Source organism: Sinocyclocheilus grahami, unplaced genomic scaffold (assembly GCF_001515645.1).
Source record: "Sinocyclocheilus grahami isolate Dianchi unplaced genomic scaffold, SAMN03320097.WGS_v1.1 scaffold109.1, whole genome shotgun sequence".
In the NCBI taxonomy this organism is placed as follows: Eukaryota; Metazoa; Chordata; class Actinopteri; order Cypriniformes; family Cyprinidae; genus Sinocyclocheilus; species Sinocyclocheilus grahami.
This window is the reverse complement of record NW_015505288.1, coordinates 1,473,421-1,494,129: the sequence shown is the minus strand read 5'-3', so window position 1 is coordinate 1,494,129 and position 20,709 is coordinate 1,473,421. Positions and strand designations below refer to the sequence as shown.

The 20,709-nt window shown below is 36.5% G+C and overlaps 1 protein-coding gene across 3 annotated transcripts in view; it reads right to left on the bottom strand.

Annotated features, from left to right (window-relative positions):
* Positions 1–4,778: 4,778 nt before the first annotated feature.
* ccdc18 (coiled-coil domain containing 18) overlaps positions 4,779–20,709 on the bottom strand; it is a 44,219-nt gene continuing 28,288 nt past the window's right edge. For all 3 annotated transcript variants that reach the window (XM_016277144.1, XM_016277142.1, XM_016277145.1), the window contains exons 18-28: positions 16,585–16,727; positions 14,919–15,082; positions 14,443–14,656; positions 12,241–12,340; positions 12,046–12,162; positions 11,901–11,969; positions 11,229–11,369; positions 10,111–10,248; positions 9,821–10,033; positions 6,884–7,364; positions 4,779–5,925 (exon numbers count right to left, since the gene is read on the bottom strand). In XM_016277144.1, coding sequence (XP_016132630.1) covers positions 5,918–5,925; positions 6,884–7,364; positions 9,821–10,033; positions 10,111–10,248; positions 11,229–11,369; positions 11,901–11,969; positions 12,046–12,162; positions 12,241–12,340; positions 14,443–14,656; positions 14,919–15,082; positions 16,585–16,727 — 1,788 coding nt within the window. In that variant the 3' untranslated portion in view covers positions 4,779–5,917. The remainder of the gene's footprint in view (positions 5,926–6,883; positions 7,365–9,820; positions 10,034–10,110; positions 10,249–11,228; positions 11,370–11,900; positions 11,970–12,045; positions 12,163–12,240; positions 12,341–14,442; positions 14,657–14,918; positions 15,083–16,584; positions 16,728–20,709) is intronic.

The following is a 20,709-nucleotide window of genomic DNA, read 5'->3' as shown; positions in this document are numbered from 1 at the left end:
GGTGATCTTTCAATACAGTTGTGACTCAAAGCCTCATGTCAGCCTACTATCTATACAACATTTTTGGGCATTAGACGCGTATATGATGTCAAAGAATAAATCAATAAATACAAATAAAACAAAATGTAATTAATTAATCATAATAAATAAACAAACAAAAGCCTTTGCATCTTTGGTTTAATATGTGATTCTAGAAAGTTTGTGTTTTGTAGATTCCAATGACAAAGTGTAACTGTAATTTTATTGTAGTATTTTATTCATCACTGCCATTTAAAGAAACCGCTTTCCAAGGCTTTTTTCTACTTGCAACAAACATAAATTATACACAATATGAAATGTTTATGTCAGCCGAAAGTTTCTCCGTATGTTCAATACGAATGCTTAACAACATTCTTGTTTGTCATGAATTGCCGTTATATAAAAACCGTTCTAATACATAAAAAAAACTCCAACTTTCAAATAACACAACTCCCTAAGGCTTTCACAGGCTAATATCATAAAACTCAAGCTCTACAAACAGAACAGGGGTGTTACAAGTACATGTTTGCCTAATGTAGCAACAGGAAAGCGATGACCACACAATACAAGAGCAACTGTAATGACAAATATTGTCAGTTTACTCAAACATTGTTGGCAAACTTGAACACATTTTCAGCTTCTGATACAGGAAGCACTGCATAAGAAAAACGTCTCCAAGACAAGGCACTTGCAAAATGGCAGACAAAAATCCTATCATGTAAAATAAGAATCAGATGCTGCTTTTGTGGGTTGCCTATGAAATGGTGGAGAGGCTTGAAACTTGAAACATCTCACCCATTAACATGTGCTTGCAATTAACCCACAGACATGAAAGGCCATTTAAAATGGGATTGGATATATTGGATATAAACTCTCAAAGAGCTGAAAATTACATTACATGCGGACATTATTGTATTTTATACATTTTAAAAGGGTTTTGTGATATTTTTCATTGACTTCAACTCAAAGACATTTACAGTCTCATATTTCTTACTTCCTGACAGTGTAACTTTTTTGTAATTATAGTGTACCTATTCAGTACCTCCGTGTAGGTATAAGGGAATAATATACGAAGTTTGGGGAATAAAGGGGTAACAACCTGTAAAATTACAAATCATTTATACTGTAAGTATTTTGAAACTAAGAGGTGCTTATTCTAATATTACGTGGTATGTATGGCCTAAACAACAATCTTATGTTTGGGAATGATTTAGAAAGACGATATATACTTTTTATAATTTTATATTGGTATTTTATTATAGGCATATTGGTATTTTTAACCATGGGGTACACATTCTATTATTAAAGGATGGACATGATGGAGATTACTGAACAACAAAACTGGACATCTAGTGAAATGAGTTAATAAGTTTCTGCTATGATTTATAATTCACAAGTCTACTTACCTTATGAAAGCTTATTCGTCGATTTCAGCAACTTCACACCAGCTACTTCTTAACACCCCTATCACCAAATAACTTTGCATGATATACCATCAAGGTCCAATGCAGCTTAAATAGCTTACCTCTTTCCAGCTGTTCGCAGAAAAAAACACATGATACAACATTTGTATTGCAGTGGATGTATACTGTGGTGTTTTTATAGCAAAAAAATGTAGAGGGTTTAATTTGGTTATTTAATTCAAATATTGTTTGCAATTTACTATAGGCCTACTGCGGGGTTAAATTAACCCAAAATGGGTTTTAAAATTAAAATCACACACAATATGACAACAGTAACAACACAGGCAACATACATCCTAATAAAAGAGTAAAATGTATTACACCAGTTAAAAAAAAAGCAAAGCAACTCCATACTTATACAGATTATACAGTTAAACCAAATTCTTTTGAAACGCTTGTTCAAGAATAGATTTTGTTCAATTTGTTCATGTTTTTCACCCACTGATTTAATGACTAGTTGATTAACTAGTAATGACTAGTTAAACTATTATGGCCAAACTATCACGCCAATAAACACACAGTAATAAATACTGAAAGTCAAGATTAAACTGTGTATAATAGCGAACTGGCAGGATTTTACCGTCTTTGATTTACCGTTTTGATCCACGTCCTCAAGCACCATTTTGACTAACGTTAACTTAGTTCAGTTCCCGGTTTTACCGCTAATCAGTCGCTGCTCAATGTTGTGAGAACATACTCGGACAAAACACATTCCAGTCAGTTTCAAAAATATCTCTCCTCTTCGTGTCGATTCGTTTTCTTGTATTTTCTACACATATTCCTGTCATAAGCGCCGCAAACACAGATAGACTCGTCTCATGCGCCGTGGGGTCATGGGCTTCCTCAACCCCTTCCTAGAAGATAGAATAACCGCCAGTAATATGGTAGAGGGGGTTGGGGAAATTAAATACAATAAATATATATTAAAAAAAATTTACATACATTTTTAAATACATTTAAAATATTGAAATGAGAACACAAAAGCCACGCCACACAAATAGCTTTTAATTGGTTTGTTTCGTTAGCAAACATGTAAGTATATTGTTAAGTTCTTTCCATTAATATTTTTTTTACTTTCACATTTAAGATATATCATAAGGTTATCCCCTTTTTGTGGTAAGTCTGCACAAGATCAGAACGCTTGTTTGGTATGTTTGCGGCCCCTTTAAATAAAGACCGATCGTGGAGCGTCTACAGGGCAGCCAGAGCGAATTTTGACGTGTGAACGCACAGTAACCCTCCCGCCATTCCTCACTTTATCCCCCGGCCTCGGCTCACTGTAGGCCGAGATGTGTGACTCTGCTTCGTTGTGAAAGCGAAACTACTTTGTTTGGCCTAGAAATTTGTTTGACTAGAAATCAGTGGTTATGTTGTATTTACAACACTGTTCCAGAACACTTAGCACACCTCGCTTTTTCAGACCGATGAGCTTTGTAAAAAAATCGACGCGTTTCAGAAAGGCGGGGCATAGAGGAGAAACAGTAATGTACAGTATGTGGAAAATAATGTGTTTTTTAACCTTAAACCGCATAAACACATTTCATTACACCAAATACTGTTCTTTTTAGCAGCATCATATGACCCCTTTAGCACCGCAGTCACGGATTTCGTCGCACACAGAGCCGTTCACGTTTGAACTCACGTGACTTGCTGCATGCTCTCATTCACGTCCTCCACATTCATAACCCAGTGGAAACGTTGGGTTACTTACTGATATCAACCCAAATTGGGTCTAATCAAGCCAGTTTCCTATAATCCAACAGTCTCAACCGAGCGTTTGGATTAAAACTGAATAGGTACACTGTAATTACAAAAAAGTTAAGCTGTAAATTCTGTTTACTTATGCAGTACATTGCGGGTTGTAATCTAAAGTGTTACCACACTAATTTCTATTTTGCAAACAAAAACGTTGGTCAGAAATGGGAAGTGACAACCTGACCATTGGAGGTTGAGATATAAAGTGAAAGCTTCACTGTTAAACACATGAAATGAGAACTTTGTTTCTGCTTAGAACTTGGTAACATCATTCAGTAATATTTACCAGATTATAATCATTATTATAAACTCTCTGCAAGGAGAGCTGATGGAGAGCTTATGTTAAAGCCGAACTGTCTAGTTAAATAATCAATGGACAGATGGGGAGCCAAAAAGCTCTCTGAAGGCAGTGGATTTCCGGGATTAACCTCCTCTGCAGTGCTGGAATAACTGTGACTCCTCAGCCTATGAAAACAACTGTGGACATCTACCCCAAATGGTGGGTGACAAAAGTATGCATTTAAGATAAAGGGGCTGTGGCAATGTCAATAGTCAAACAAAGAGAGGGAATCACCAGAGACCTTTACTGTCTCATGGAAACTGTTGCCATAGCTGCCATTGGGGACCTCTCCATTGTAAAGGTCAAATTAACAAAGAGCAAAAGGCTGCAGACAGGAGATTTCCAAGTCACTGTCACTGATGACACAAGAAAGACACTGCTATGGAACTGAAACACTGGTATATATATTTATCTGCCCTTCTTGCAAGCCCATCAGATGGTCTGGCTTTGGCCTAGTAGTTATTGCAATTGCTCCAGCAAGAAGATCCTGCGCTCACGTGGGAGATGTGGGTTTGAGGTAGAAAAAAAAATCTGTTGTAATTGTTATAGATATTGTAAGGTCTGTTTAAAAAAAAAAAAAAAAAAAACAGTGTACAAGATGATAAAGCATGTGGAGCACAAAGTAAACTTTTCTACATCCGTTTTCTGATATACTGTAAAGATATCAGATCACATCTTTAAACATAATATTGAATAACACTCTACAGTTAAATTATAATCAAGTACTTTACATATGCTTTAGTATGCACCCATCTACCCTTACAATATTATCATTAACAGATGGTTGAAAGGGAGCATTTCAGATACCTTGGCGCTACGTTGGACAATCATCTAAACTTCAATCAGCATACTCTAGGCATCTACAAGTGTTTTCAGAGACTTAACAGTTATCCGTAAACTCCTGCATTTCTTTAAAGCAAGTCTTGAATGTGTACATTTAGGTGGCCTTTTATTTCTTTATTAAATTATCTGCAGGTACGGTTTAAAAAATATATGTTACAAGTAGACATTCAATGAAATTACGTACTGTTCTTTTTCATGAGAGTCGTGTGCCAGAAAACCAGATGTTCCTGCTTTGAAAGTCACTGAAACAGTATGGTTTCTGCCCTAAACACCACAGAACTCTAAAAGCCACACGCAACAAGATCAGCGTTTAATGCAGACAGAAGCACCAACTCTGTTCTTCATGTCTATTAGATCCACATCATACAGGCATTTACAGTACATGTTTTAAACAATGTTTTAATCTTCTTACTAACTGTTTAGTCAATATATTTAAATAAATTAACTAAGTTACGAGGGGTTTCCAGATAAAGAGTTCTCGGAATGTGCACATAGCGTGAGCGTGCTGCTATAAATCACCAATCTTTGACCACATCCTCTTCACTGCAAACCAAACCCTCTTGTATGCATACAAATGCCTTCTTCAGCATAATGAGAGAAAACAGAAGAAGCGATGCTTTGCTAGTGTCCTCATTTTTATGTATATTTTTTACCATGCTTTTGCATATACTTAACATTTGGAACATCTTCTGAGGAGATCTGGTTTTGTTATTACAAGTTCTTCGTTTAATATTTATTTAATATAGTTGTATCCGCACAATGACAATAAAGCTCTTGACTTCCTCCTAAAATTATGTTAAATTACACACCTGGACTCTCGGAGTGCTCGCTGGTTACAAAAACAGACACAATAGACCTGTCAGCCCATCTCTGAGCAGCAAATACATCTCCACCCCCAGCAAATATGACACACACTAGTTGTTGTATCATTAAACAATGGGCCTGTGTAAACACACGCATGTAAAGTTTAAACATATGCAAATACACAGTTATTATTAAAAGGCTGCATGTTGATACATATTAACTTAGTTCATTTAAACTATGGCACACTTCCTGTTAACATGCTATATAGATGACTTTGGTGTAAAGAAAAAAAGGTTTAGCATGACAGTTTGGCATGAAAGCAAAGAAATGTTTCTGAATATCTAAAGATTTATTAAGAATCAATCAATCAATCATTCACATAAGAAATTGTATAAATTAGTATCATAAAATGTAAAACTAAAATATATACCTAAATACAAAAACACCACTGAAAAGAACATTTCAAATTCAGTTGGGACATGTTTGATCATGCTACTGGACAAGCTCAAACAGCTCTACCAAACTGATTCACAACTGAACTGAGGCTTCATACAAAAATCATCTAGTAGCTCAGGGCAAAATGAACGAATCAGCAGGTTTTGGACCTCTGTGCATTTATTCGGTAAAGACTTCAGGAATATCATTAGTTGATGGGTTCTCCTGTAAGGACAGACACGGTACAGCTGCCACCTCATTATGTTCCTGCAGGAAAAGTAAAAGTTTTAGATTTTCAGAAAAACTGTGTTTTGACTGTTTTGAGTTTGTTGCTATGCAGTTGCTAGGGTGGCTAAGCGGTGGCTTGCAGGCCCAAATCAAAGGAGCAAAATGAATGAGTTCACTCAATTTACTCATCCTCATGTTGTTTTAAAACTTTTGAGAAACACAAGATACGCAACCATTCAAAAGTTTTAGGGTTGGTGTTGATGTTTTTGAAAGAAGCCTCTTATGCTCATTACGGCTGCAATTATTCTATAAAACCAATAGAAAACTCTAATATTGTGAAATATTATTACAAATTTAAAAAAAAATGTTCTGTTATTTTAATAAACTTAATATAAGTGTTTATTAGAACTATAGCGGCCATTACTCCAGTCTTCATTGTCACATAATCCTTCAGAAATCATTCTAATATACTGATTTGGTGCTCAAGAAACATTTCTTATCAATTTTGAAAACAGTTGTGTGCTTAATATTTTTGTCAAAACCATGAACAGTAATAATACATTTAGAAATCTTTGATGAATAATAAGTTCAAAATAGCAGCATTTACTTGAAATAGAAAACTTTTGTACCATTATAAATGTCTTTACTATCGTTTTTGATTACCTTTATGCATCTTTGCTGCATTAAAGTATTAAAAAAAGTTCACTGACCCCATACCTTTGAACAGTGGTGTATTTTAAGGAATGTTTCAACTATTTTGTCTATATAATGAAAGTCACTGGGGTCCAAAACAACATTGGACCTCACTGACTTTCAGTTTATGGACAAAAATCTTTTTTGTGCTCCACCAAAGAAAGAAATGATGACAGAATTTTCATTTTAGGGTGAACTATCCTTTAAAGTATGAGCGATAGTAAGTTATTAAAACATTTAAAAATCCACTCCATTGTGTACACTAGATATTATAAAAGTGTTTACATGCAGTCATGTTACTTGCCTGTTTTGTGGGTGCTGGTGTCACAGAGGGATTGTTGCTCTTGGAGGGCCAGAGTCTGGTTAACAAACCTCAGCATACCTGATAGAGAGTCTAGATCTGGTTCTTCTGGTTGCTCTTGGTCCAGCATGTATGTGAGTGGATTAAAGGACATGTCTATAGCGGAGGTGGCCTCATGGGTGCTCAGACCCTGCCAGGTCTGGTCTGGGGAGGGGGGCAGCAGCATTGCAGCCTGTACACTGGCTTTCAAACTGTCTGAAAGCTCCACAGAGGTGTCAGAGAAGGTGTTCTGCCAGGAGGAGATGCTGGAACGTGCTGAAGTGTTTTTGTGAGAGGAGGGCATGGAGCCATGAAGAATAGAGTCTTTGAGAGGAGGAGAGAGAGGGGGAGGAGTGCTGGGTTTGTGACGAAGTGTGATGTTGTGTAGTTCTGTGGCCCTTTCGAAGCTGGAGAGCTTGGCTTGAAGACGGGTGATCTCTGACTCCTAAGAAAACACAGTATAAAGAGTGAGGGAAAAACTCACAAAAAATTGATTATTAAAAATCATACATTAGCTTTGTTCCACAACCTAGTGAGACAGTTTATTTATTCATTTATTTTATAAAAAAAAAAGGGTATACAGTCGGCTTTTAAAGGGGTCATATGATGCTTTTTTAAAGATCATTATTTTGTGTATTTGGTGTAACAGAATATGATTATATGACAAAAAACACATGATTTTTCAAATACTGTACATTATTGTAGGTCCTCTATGCCCGTCTCTCTCAAACGCTTCGTTTTCTACAAAGATCCTCCTTCCGAAAAGCGCAGTCTGCTCTGATTGGCCAGTTGACCCAGTGCATTGTGATTGGCCGAACACCGCAAGCACTCGTTGGAAATGTAACACCCCTTACCATAATCGCAAGCTTCATCTTTCAAAATAAATGTAAAGACAGAGCCCGAAAGGGGAACAGAGTCGCGTGACAGACACAGTGATGAAGCTGGTATGTGGTTTGTGATGTGTCTCTCTCTCTCTCTCTCTCTCTCTCTCTCTCGCGCGCGCACTCTCTCTCCCTCTCGCTCTCTCTCTCCCTCTCGCTCGCCCACTCTCTCTCTCCCTCTCTCACTCGCCCGCGCACTCTCTCTCTCTCGCTCGCCCGCGCACTCTCTCTCTCGCTCCCGCACTCTCTCGCTAGCTAGCGCACTCTCTCTCTCTCTCTCTCTCTTGCTCGCGCACACGATGCGCATATAGCAAATACTTAAACTAATAACAAAACAGTAGCTGATTCAGAAGCGCCAGATTGTCATAGCAAAGTCAGAATTACCTCCTCTCCTAGGTTCACGAAACGGTTGTCCATAAAATGCATTGCTGTTCTGTTGCAAGTAATCGTAAAGATTCCTAAATGCATCTACTTTCGGAAGGCCAAATAAAGTGCTTTTGCCTAGAAACATACAGCGTCTCCCTGACACGGCTGCATCAACACTAACTGCGGTTACTGTAACCACGCCGCCTTCTTTGCGTGAACATTTGGGCGGCATTATTTAAATATTTCAACATAGTGAGGTAGATATGTGGGGGCGTGTTAGAACGAGCCGTTTTAGGGGGGCGTGGCAGAGTCTTAACTTTGATAAAGAATATCTCTTTGGATTTGAGACTTTAGTCTTTGCAACTTCAAGGATCTTATCTATGCACAATCAGCTTGTAACACTCCAAAGAGAAAGGAAAACTTGAAATCGCATCATATAACCCCTTTAAGGCAAATGTATGTTTACAGATTGAAAGACACTGATTATTGTTTACTTCACAGTACTCAGTCCATTTCTCCCAATATGTTAAAATAGATCCTTTTTAAGTCTCAAAATGAGAGTAAATTCTTCCACACTATATATTTCCTTAATTTCTACCCATTCCTTGTTCACACTTCAAGACATAATGTTCAATTTGAATTTATTACTTATATCCAATTATTTTGTTTGGCTGTTCAAATTTTTTTTTTTTTTTTAAATGTGGCCAATATCAGATTAAAGTGTGAACTGGAATCAGTCCTTAAATATATATATATATATATATATTTTTTTTTAAGTCACATTTATGAGCTTTTATTTCTTTTTTTGATAGGCCAGTAAAGGGCAGACAGGAAAGCATTGGGTGAAGAGAGGGGGGTGGGATCGAGACAGGAATCGAACTCTGGTCGCCACGAGGACAGTTGCTCTAAATATTGCCGCTCTATACACAAGGCTATCACAGCAGACAATGATTATTATATTTTTATAAAATTATTATTAAAAGATTTTTAATTATTTTCATAAATACTGTTTATTTTTTACAAATATTATAATAGTAATTTCTTATTTTCTAACTTTTTAATAAGAACAATAAAACAACAATAATACATATTAATAAATTATATATTATATTATCAATCACATTTATAATTATATGAATTCATTATTATTATTATAAAAATGTATTACAAAATTGTTCTCAAATACTATTATACTAATACATTTTATTTTACAGAGAAACATTACAATAGTAATATTGCATCTTTTTAAATATTTGTATATTATTATTAGTCATTATAAATTACAAAACTTTTGCCTATTATGTGCAGCCCTACAAACAAGCACAGTGAAATCAAAAAAACTTTTTAATCTTAAAAAAAAAATTAAAAAACCTAGATTAGATTGTAATCCAAATTGTACCATACTGTTGCTTGTACATGTACTTTCCTCACAGTATAACTCTAGAAATTAACTGTTTTATATGTAAAATCTTTAATAAAATCCCTGAGGTGGACTGGCCAGTTTGTTTCCTTGTCATCAGTCCAAAATGCTGGGATAGGCTCCACCATCTATTGGGCAAGCAGTTTTGGAGAAAGTATGGATGTTTAATATAAACGTAATATGGAACTGTTGTATGTAGTGGTTTTGTAAGACACCATCCAGTGAGTCATGCACCTTGATAAGCAGGGTCTCATTAGCATTCTGTAGGAGCTGTTCTTTGCTGTGAAGCTCAGCGTGTAGGCGAGCAGAGGTAGATCTAGCCTCTTCAAGCTGGTCTCGGGCCTGTTGCAGCCGCTGGCTCAGCTGCTCCTGAGAATTACGCAAGCTGCTGGAGATCTGATCCGACACCTTCAGCAGCTGCCCACGCGTCTGCTGGAGAGCTGAAAGCTGGGAGGCAGAGAGAGAGGGTCAGACCCAGCAAACCAGCTCAACTGTCCCATGACAAATTTTCTGTTTCTCCAAACCTCTTTGTGGTGCTCTTCTCTCTGCTGCTCAAGCTCCTGCTGCAGGGTAGTAATGGTGGCCTGGAGTCTGACCTCTGCATGTGTAGAGCGCTTCTCCATCACAGACATCTCTTCTCGCAGCTGATGAACTTCTTTCTCCTACAGAAAAACAACAAACAGGTTAAGGACCATCAGGCCCTGAGAAAACTCAAGAATCTGAGAGACAGCTCATTAAAAGGTAACTTTCATTGATCTGCTCATAAACAATGTACTGACGTGCCACTAAGCTAAACACTGATGTTACACCATACATGTTCTCAAAGTGTAAATTGCAGGCGTGAGATAACGGAATTTTAAATATAAATCTCTTATTTTTCTAAAGTCACACATCCAACTGAGAGCACACCATACCCACAACACTTACACTGATAACTACTAAATTCAGTTTATTAAAATAACTCGTTTTACCTGTTTACATGCAAACCAATAACCAGGCAATGAAAGAACCTGTGTTGTTCACAAGACTTTTTTTCTTCTTTTTGTAAATAAAACAGAAGTACGTATTCCTCTCAGAGTATTCTATCCAGATGTTACATAAAATATATAAAAAGAGTATTCCAAAATGTCAGTGGGAAACTTGTAAGGACTCATTCAACCCACTAAAATGTGATTAAATCACATGTCTTGAGCTCTGAGCGCTTGTGCATTATTCCATTCATTTCAATCGATGTGCAGTGCATTTGACGCACCACTAAAAACATGATTAATGTTCATTAACCCAGCAGCTCATCAGATCTTAGTGCATTTTATATTGTTATTAGTATTGTTATCAGTATTATTGTTTTTTTGTTAGTTTTTTTAATGGCAACACTGAATGACCAACAATGTCTCAAAGTTTGTACGACTACACCACTAAAGGAGAAGTCCTTTAGCTGCATGATATGAGAATATATTTTTAGAATGTATTTTAGTATGTATTCCTCTTCTAAAGAAAATTGTTTTAATGAGTTTACATGACCACACATTGGTTTAAGCATACTTGTTTTAAGAATGTGCATGTAAACACTCACTGAGAGATCCTAAAGCGTGCAGTGAACATAAGTGCATAACAGCGAAGTTTAAAGCTGCAGACATTTCACCTTCTGAAGTGCTTGCTGGTTGACTTCATTTATCTGTCTATTCAGAGATTCACAGTGTGAATGTGCTTCCTGTTGCTCCTGCACCGTCTTCTGGAGCTGCTCACGATACACACGCAGCTGCTGGCCATGTTCAAGAGCATCCTGACACATGCACAGACACACAATATAAGTTGAGACTAAACAATGCAATTGAAAGGCTTACTCAGTAATTTTTTTGGGCAATTTTCAGACCATACAGCAAGCATGCATACTTGCACAAGATTATGTTGAGCTCTAAGATTGATCAAATTATTGTTTGTCAGAATGACATGGCACCCATGATAAAATAAGAAAAAGAAATAACTAACAATGTCCTCTGAAGATAAGTGTTACACAACCTGTTGGTGTGGCTTAATTTCTGTACAGCAAGAGTTTAATGCTGTAACACTGTTACTTCTGCTTGTCATGTAATGTATTATAAAAATGTTCAGAGGGTTGCTGGCTAAAATCTCCTCAAACTTTAAGTAAAAGTAAAATGAAATGTTCAGAGTTTTATTTTGATTTTCGGGTGAAAATGGGCATGGACCTGGGCGTGCTTTTGACGGGATTTGTGAAATTACACACTTTACCTCGTTAAATACAGGGTAAAAAAATTCTACCCTCTCCTTACTATACTTCAAACATGTGCCGTACCCTCTCCAGGTCCTCCTTAACCTGAATCTGTGACTTCAGCATCTCCAGCCTCTCCATCAAGAACTGCATCTGCCCAGAGAGCAACGAGACCTCATCAGTACATTTGTCCATTAACAAACTCATCTGTGGTCACTCAATGACTCACCTGCTGGTCCTTCTCTCTTAGCTCTTTCTGGCTCTTCTCCAGAGCTTCCTGTAAATACTCCACATTCTTCTCCATCTCCAGCTTATGCTCTTTAATGGCCACGTCCAGCTGCCCCAACTCAAGAGAGAACACAATGCTTTAGTAGAGTGGACACATGGAGACAATGGAGATCTTGTTCATGTTTATGTGTGGTACCAGCTGCGCTCTCTGCTGTAGCTCCCCCTGTCTTTCTTTCAGAGCACTGTCCAGATCCAGCACCTCATGGTTCCTCTCCTCCAGCTCCCTCTGACTCTCTCTGTAAAACACATTCAATGATAGAGAAACTGATTATTTATTCATTCATCCATTTATTTTTTGCTTGCATTAGATTTAGAATAGATTAGAACAAAGCTAAAGATATGTGCAATTTCTCTAGGTTAAAATATGTCTTTCCCATTCTATATGCAAAGACAACTATAAATATATAAGAGTTTATTTAACCATCCTGTCTGGCTTGAAGCGACTTTATTTAACTGTATTTATTTGATACAGTCAAATAGACTGATGGGGAGACTGGTCATTATTTTGTCAATTGCATTTGATGCAGAAATTACACACTTCAATTAAAAAAAATTACCATTTTTAACTGGTGACCAGCTACCTCACAATGCTAAAAGTACAGATCTAAATGTGCATGAGGTTCTGAATTTTTTTCAATGAGGTACAAAATAATAATTTTGCAGCTCTGTTACAAACCAGTATTAACAGATGCCACAATCCACTGCTAATGTTATTAAATGTGACGGAGTACGCTTAGCTCTGTTTTGAGTCCAGTGTGCAACATTGGGAACATAGCATACTACTGTTCACAAACACATGATGAAAAAGTACATGAACGTAGAGAATCATATATGGTGCGAGTTGTGTGGATATGTTCTGTGATTATAACTTTCGTAAAAGTTAGATTTATGGATAAAAATCATTTGATTGTTGTAGTTGTAAAGATTTTTGTTGTAGTCCACCCAGAAATGGGTGAAGGTTGGGTAAATGTGGCACATTTCAACAAAATGTATATTTATGATGACAAATTCTGTTATGAATGAAGCACTACTGTGGCTTGACTGAATATGTTTGAGGTGGAGTGAAGTTGTGAATGTGTGTTTGTTTTGACCATGATTAGATCAAACTGACAACATTCTGAAGAATGGAACGATTGCTTGAGTTGTAGCAGACACTGAATTTTGGGGGTCAGAAAGACTTTATGTTTTTGAAGGAGGTCTCTTATGCTATTAAGTCTTTTCTTATGAAGTCTCCGAGGCTTTTGATTGAAAATGTGGAATATTGTTACACTTTAGAATAACCCTGTAGTGTCATTTATTCCTGTGATAACAAAGCTGACATTTCAGAAGCCATTACTCCAGTCTTCAGTGTCACATGACCCTTCAGAAGTTATGCTGCTAAATATTTTTTGTGAAAACTCTGAACATGTTTTTCAGGATATTTTGATGAACAGAAAGTTCAAAAGAACAACATTTATTTGAAATAGAAACCTTTTGTAACATTTTATGGATTTTTACTGTCACTTTTTCGATTTAATGCATTGCTGAATAAAAGTATTCCATTATTAATACTGAATAAAAGTATTAATAAAAAATCTCATTGACCCTAAACTTTTAAATGCAAGTATATATATATATATATATATATATATATATATATATAACAATTTGTTTAAATCTACAAATCCCATAGACTACTGGGACACAGATTGATCAATATATGGACACTCGTACAAAAACTCAAAAAACCAAAAATAGTGATTTTAGTTTTATCTAAACCAATAAATTATATTATCACAATATAATACATAACACATTACTAAAAGAAAAAAAAACTATGAATAGAAGTTATAAAGGCTCATATTTATAATTAAAATAATGGATTTAGACAAGTATTATATTAGAGCAGCATAATGTGGTTTGTAGTTTCAAAGTGCATATACTATATTTATACAGAAAAAAAACATGTATGAAATGTTGGAAATTGGGTTTAGGAAATAAAAAGAAAATGGAATGACTTCACAGGTCTCTGCTGAGACATCCACCATTAATGTCCATCAAGAAGAACGAAAGAAAAACCAGGATGCAACCATCAGCGGGTATTTACAAGGAAATATTTATCCTTTTGTGCATCCCATATAAAAATATGGTATTTGTAAAATGTGTTTTGAGGCCTTTACAGAGATCCCTCATAATCTCTTTCAGAGGCATTTAAACAACAACACAACGTGCTCAATTTAGGCTGTCCTCAGCCAAACATGAGTAAGGATGTTAGAAACCTCAGAAATTCTGCATATCCAATGATGGATGGACTGCTGTGGCTTCCCAGCAGTCAGAGCAAGGCGGTGGAGCAGCTCACCTGAGCTCAGCAGCTAATTTATCGATGGTTGCTTGCTGTTGGTCTGACGTCAACTGTGTCCGCTGCAGCAAGTCTCTTAGCTCCTGCAGGTGGTCCAGGGTATCTGCAAGCTCTCCACGCACATCCTGCAACTGTCCCTCAAGCAACTGCACCCGCTGCAGTGAGTTCCTCCTGTCCATCTCACTGCGGTGGAGCTTCTCTTCAAGGTCGATAACTGAAAAACGTAGACAAGAAAACATAAGAATATTATTAAAAAATTATTCAGAGTTGTAGACTAGACTGGACTAGACTATGGGCGTTTCCTTGTGAGGTTCAACTCACCTTTGGGTAAACTTTTCTTAAAGTTAGGTTTGCAAACCCCAATGAGTGTCAGCTGATAATTCTTAAATTCTCACTTTTTAAGAGGCTTAGATTTAAGTACAACTCAGACGTTTATGCCCATTATAGTTTTGTTGGTGGTCACTGGAGCTGCATACCAATTTCACTCTTCTTATCCAGCAGGCCTTTGGTTTCCTTGAGTGTCTCCTCCATCTGATTAAGTTGAGAGGCTTTCGTGTTGCTGTCTCTCCTCAAACGCAACAGCTCCAGCTCCATGTCTGACAGCTCCACTCGACACTTACTCATCTCTGAACTCAGCTGCCTGAAAAAACACACAGCTTAACATTACCATCTTTTCCTCAGTGCTTTTATTAATGTCCAGTTGCTGTATGGACGTGACTATAGGTAAAATATAACTGACCTTAAAAGAAATGACAGAAAATCAAGATATGAAAATCCTAGTTGTCTAGATCTGGCTTTTATGTGAACAGCCACTATAAGAAGCACTTTCTTCCTCCGCTAAAATAATTTGCTGTTGTAGTATGTATAGAGAAAAAGTTTAGCGGGAGTGGCTAGGGACACAAAGGCTTTGAAGCCATTAAATAGTCATAAGATCATCTCAAGGGACACCCTCAGGACAAGTCTCATTAAAAAAGTTCAGTGTTACAACCGTGGCAAACTGAAGCCAACAAACAATTTCTAGTAATTTCTTCAGTCATATGCTTTCACACTTTCATAAAAAACACTATGCTTGTATTATACATTTATTTTTTAGAAATTCTGTTTTATATTTTTTGAAAATAGAATGGGGACAATAGTCTGAAAATACAAACATATTTCCATACTCGGTTTTCTTTTTTCCATACTCATCCAGACCTGGGCTGCATTTCCCAAAAGCATAGTAAACTTAAAGGGTTAGTTCACCCAAAAATGAAAATTAGGCTGCGTTTTACTCACCCCCGAGGCATCCTAGGTGTACATGACTTTCTTCTTTCAGACGAATCCAGTCGGAGTTATATTAAAAATTGTCTTTGATCTTTCAAACTCTATCATTGCAGTCAGCGGGTGTTGCATTGCTTCAGTCCAAAAGAAGTTAAATAAAAAGCGCCCATGCATATATATATATAAAAAAAAAAATGCCCCCCCACAGGCGGGGGGGGGGGGGGTGAACAAAGGCCTCCTGTAGCAAATCGATGCATTTTTGTAAGAAAAATATCCACATTCAAAATGTAATAATCACTTTAATCTAACTTGTGCCAGCAGTTGTACACAGAAGCAGTTCCGGGAGCATGACGTATGAGGTCAGCATTGCGCATGCGCTAGTGAGTCTCGTGAAAACCAACATTTGTTTACAGGATCAAAGGAAGCAAAGTTTCCTTACTTTAGCAAAGGAAAACCAGTCTCCTCTTGGCTTATATCGAAATCCTCTGACATTCTTCTTTACAAATCCTTGTTTTGTACTTCTAATTCTTGACCGTTATTTTGTTTTGATCTCGCTGCTGCATTTCCACGTGCGTCACTTCTGAGCGGCGCATGCGCAAAGCTGACCTCATACGTCATTCCCCCGGAACTGCTTCCATTTACAACAGTGAGCGCAAGCTCGATTCAAGTGATTATTACGTTTTGAATATGGATATTTTTCTTACAAAAACGCATTGATTTGGAAAACACTAAAATCAAATTTCATACTTTTCCATGCTGCGTAGGAACCCATAAACATGTTTTGAGCATTCTATTTGCAGTGGTACACAAAAATGAATGCTGAAGAAATATTCCTGCAATACAAATGGTCAATTAAGGAACTGAAATGCCAGGTGGTCTCACGTTATGGAGCCGGAGAGCTCTGCGGTCTGCCTCTCCTTCTTCTGCACCTCCTGAGTGGCCTCCTCCACCTCTCTCTCTCTTTTCCTCAGAGCCTGAGATAAGGCAGTACGCCCCTTCTCCAAATCTTGTTCCAATTGGGACACCTGTGGGTGATCAGTAGATATTGTCCCACTATCGATAAAGATGAGATTATTTTTTTCATGCAGTAAAATCATGAGATTATTGTGTAACCCGTTTTTGCTTTTTTCCTAACTTTATTTAAATTAAAGTGAGCCATGGCCTGTACATTAGCAAAAGGGTGAATAATAGGAGAATAAGTTGACATGCACTTGCTATTTAGTAACTATTAACTATCAGTAGAATGTCTGAAAAAATAAAGTGTAATATTCTAATGAGTGATAGTTGATGTAGTTGCAAAGTTACTTGTATAGCTTTTATAGAATGTGTAAAGTGGACAATCAAAATTACATGACTAAATATTCAATAGTGAAAAAGTAATTAATATATATAAATTATACAAACTCTTCATTATTTGGAGAAACCAATAAATAGTTTAAATTGAGACCAGAAACATGCTTTAATAAATTTAATAAAGTAAATAGGGTCAGGGTCCTTTGTAGGATCAGTACAAAGCTTGAACTGGAAAAAAGCTTGTTTTGAGCTGGAGCAGAACAACCCTAAGGCACAACTATACATATCTTCAAACACATGAATGACTTTATTGATTTAATGATTTATTGATCAGGTATTAACAAAGACGACATTTAAAAATAATACTAATCAGGATAATGATACTGAATATGCAAAAATTATCAGACCGAAATTATATATGCTATGATGTTTGATCAGTTACTCATATCAGAATTGATTCTATAGTTTTGTTTCTTATAATAAAAAGTATCTGCTAGTCACAATATAAGCTATGTCTGAAATTTTTCTAACGTGAAGCATAACAATGTGACCTAAATTTGAAGGTTTGTTGAGTGTGCGAGTAATATCATATAGCTTAATTTTGTATGAAACAAGCACACCCAGACATGTAGTCTTGTTAAAATGAAAACATAAATCATTTAACAACAATAGTAATTGTATTAATAAGAAATATAAACTATATGGACAAAAGTATTGAGACACACCTTAATCAGACCCATTGTCACAGATATATAAAATCAAGCATGCAGTCTAATTTTACAAACATTTGTTTAAAGAAATGAGGGGGGGGGGGTCATTCTGAAGAGCTCAGTTTATGCAAGCATAGCACTATGATAGGATGCCGCCTTTGCAGCAAGTTAGTAAGTGAAATATATATTATATATTTATAGATATTTAGCATAATATGTATATGCTAAACTGGAAACCAATTGAATTATATGGCAAATCTTCATCAAGATAAGTTTATGTGTATGCGTAAGCATTCCCACCCACTGAATTTTTTTTTTTACAGTTGCTTGTAATTACTGGATAGCCATTTTTAAAAATCATTTACTGATTTTTATCAATTCATTAAGAAGAATCAACTGAAAACATCTAACTAAAAAGAACAAATTGCACACAAATCAGACTCAGTACAAGAGCAATATGTAGAGTAGGAATAAATAAAGTATAATCACTACTGAGATTACTGATTTAAGATTTTAAAAATCTCATAAAATAAATATTAAAGGGGTCCTATTATGCTTTTTCACTTTTTCAACTTTAGTTAGTCTGTAATGTTGCTGTTTGAGCATAAAAAAGATCTTAAAAGTTACAAAGCTCAAAGTCCACTTAAAAGGAGATATTTTATTTAACAGAAATCACTTTTCAAAAACTACAACGAACGACTCATTTGGACTACAACACATATTTTCCGGGATTTGTGATATCACGAGACCTGGTTGAGCTGCACTAGAGAAGGCAACGAGTGTTATCACTATGTCGGAGACACGCTAGCTTTCCCAAGGCAGACGAACTTAGAGTGGTTACAATCATCCGGGTTTAAATCGCGGTCAAATTGATTTGATTTTGACGCAATATTTACACTGAAGCTTGCAGGCGGCTATGGTAAGGGGCATGACATTTCCCAACCAGGCACCGAGTGCTGCCAATCACAACACACACTGGCCCAGCTAACCAATCACAGCACATTTTGTATTTCAGAAGGCGGGCCTTCATTTGATACAGGAACTATTCGAGCCGTTCATGCCAGACTGGGGAGAGAGGTGTTGTAATAATGTAAAATATGTGAAAAAGAATGCGTTTTTCGAACAACCTAGTATGACAGCCTGTTCTAGTACACCCCCAAAACAAAATCAAGACTTTGTAAAAGAGCATAATAGGACCCCTTTAAAGTTTTGTTGCTTTTAGTATGAATATCTTAGCCTTAAGGATATCTCTAAGCTAGAGCTACAGTGTAAATATTTTTTACTCTGAGGTGAATGAATTCTGGTTTCAAGTCAGTGTCACACAAACATCCACAGTGTACACAGTGTGCTTAAATCCGGAGACAGGACTGCACAGAGCGGATCACATACACAAGGTTGCACAGACCACAACATGTATCTGACCCATTTAAATTCTACACAGAAGGCTGAATTTTAAAGCTCTACTGAGGAGAGCAAACATTGTAAACTGTTAGACAGTGTAAGAAATTATAGTCTGCCTCGACCAAACTTCCACTCCAATTAAACTATTCTCCTTTCTCTACAAAGAGCTTAATTATCATAGAGATAATTCTTTCAATAATATGTAAATTGTATCTCCTGAACGCTACTTCGTCAATTGTCACCTATAGGGTGGGAGCGGCAGTAGGCCATCAAGAACCATCTGCTGACCAAAAGGGTACGTGAATATAATTGCTAGGGATTCTAGATAATCCTATCACCTTAACATTTGGTTGTTTCCACCTGAAAGACTTCCAAAGATGTGGGAACGGAAGGCTATCACTTTCATTGTTATCCACAATTTACATTTAAGACTAAACTTAATTTACATGTCTAGCGGGAAGATGAACGTAATAGAGTATAAAATGTTTAAGCATAGGAGGCTCAGTTCAGTCTGACTCCGTTGAACCCAAGGTACTACATGTACTTTGTCACTACTATTCTGTAATAAAAGTTATTCTTCATCAAGATCTTCGACGTCTTCACTTTTTCTTACAACAGCCTCAGCATTATAAACAACACTGATGAGTAGTCTAGCTAACGCTTTATTTTTAATGAAGTTCCAGAATGCGTCAGTAAGAACTAGTGGTCGACCGATATGGGTTTGTTGACAGCCGATGCCGATATCTTGGAAAGCAGGGTGGCTGATGGCCGATATAAATTTGATTTATATTTAAGAAATTTGAAATCATTTTAAAATGGATTAAAAATAATTGTGTAAAATAAACATTTATACTTTAAATTCGTTTACAAACAAAGCACAAATAAATAAATATTTAATAAAAATCTAATTAAAAAGGAAATAAACACGGTAACCAACAGGGCACTCAGTATTCTGGGAAGTTTGTGTGAATCTTTTTTTTTTTTTTTTCAAATAAAGCCAAAGTAACACTCATTTTACATACAGCACGCAATGAAAATGACAGTGGGCAACTGCATAAAGCGCAGCATAATTTGAAATCACTAGTTTAAAGTTTGTCGATCGCGCGTCTCCAGTGAAGCTGAACTCTTCTCCTGTCAGCATTCAATTTGCACGGATCGACCGTCACCCAGAGAACATGCGATCATGCAGGATACAAATGCACACTTCACAAGATCTCAACTAGATTCGACTAAGTCTGCAAGGTTTGTGAAATTAAATGTTCATTAGTCATTCAAAGATTTGTTTAAATGATATAAATGCATGTTTGCTGAATGCTGACGGCAAATGAGAAAGAATTATAATGTTTGCCTTTCTATTACTAATAATATTATAGCAATCGTTATAATACTTTTTTGTATACATTTTAATTATTTTGTTTAACAGTTCTATCTGATTATTAGATAGACTTATATCCATATTAGACAGAACTGAACGACGACAGCGAACAAGAGGGAGAATGTGAGCAGTGTGCGCTGCGGCTGCCGTTCTCAGCGCCGGCAAAATAAAAGTCCCGCCTCGAACACATCAGCCAAACAGAAAAACTTATCGGCCGATGCCGATATT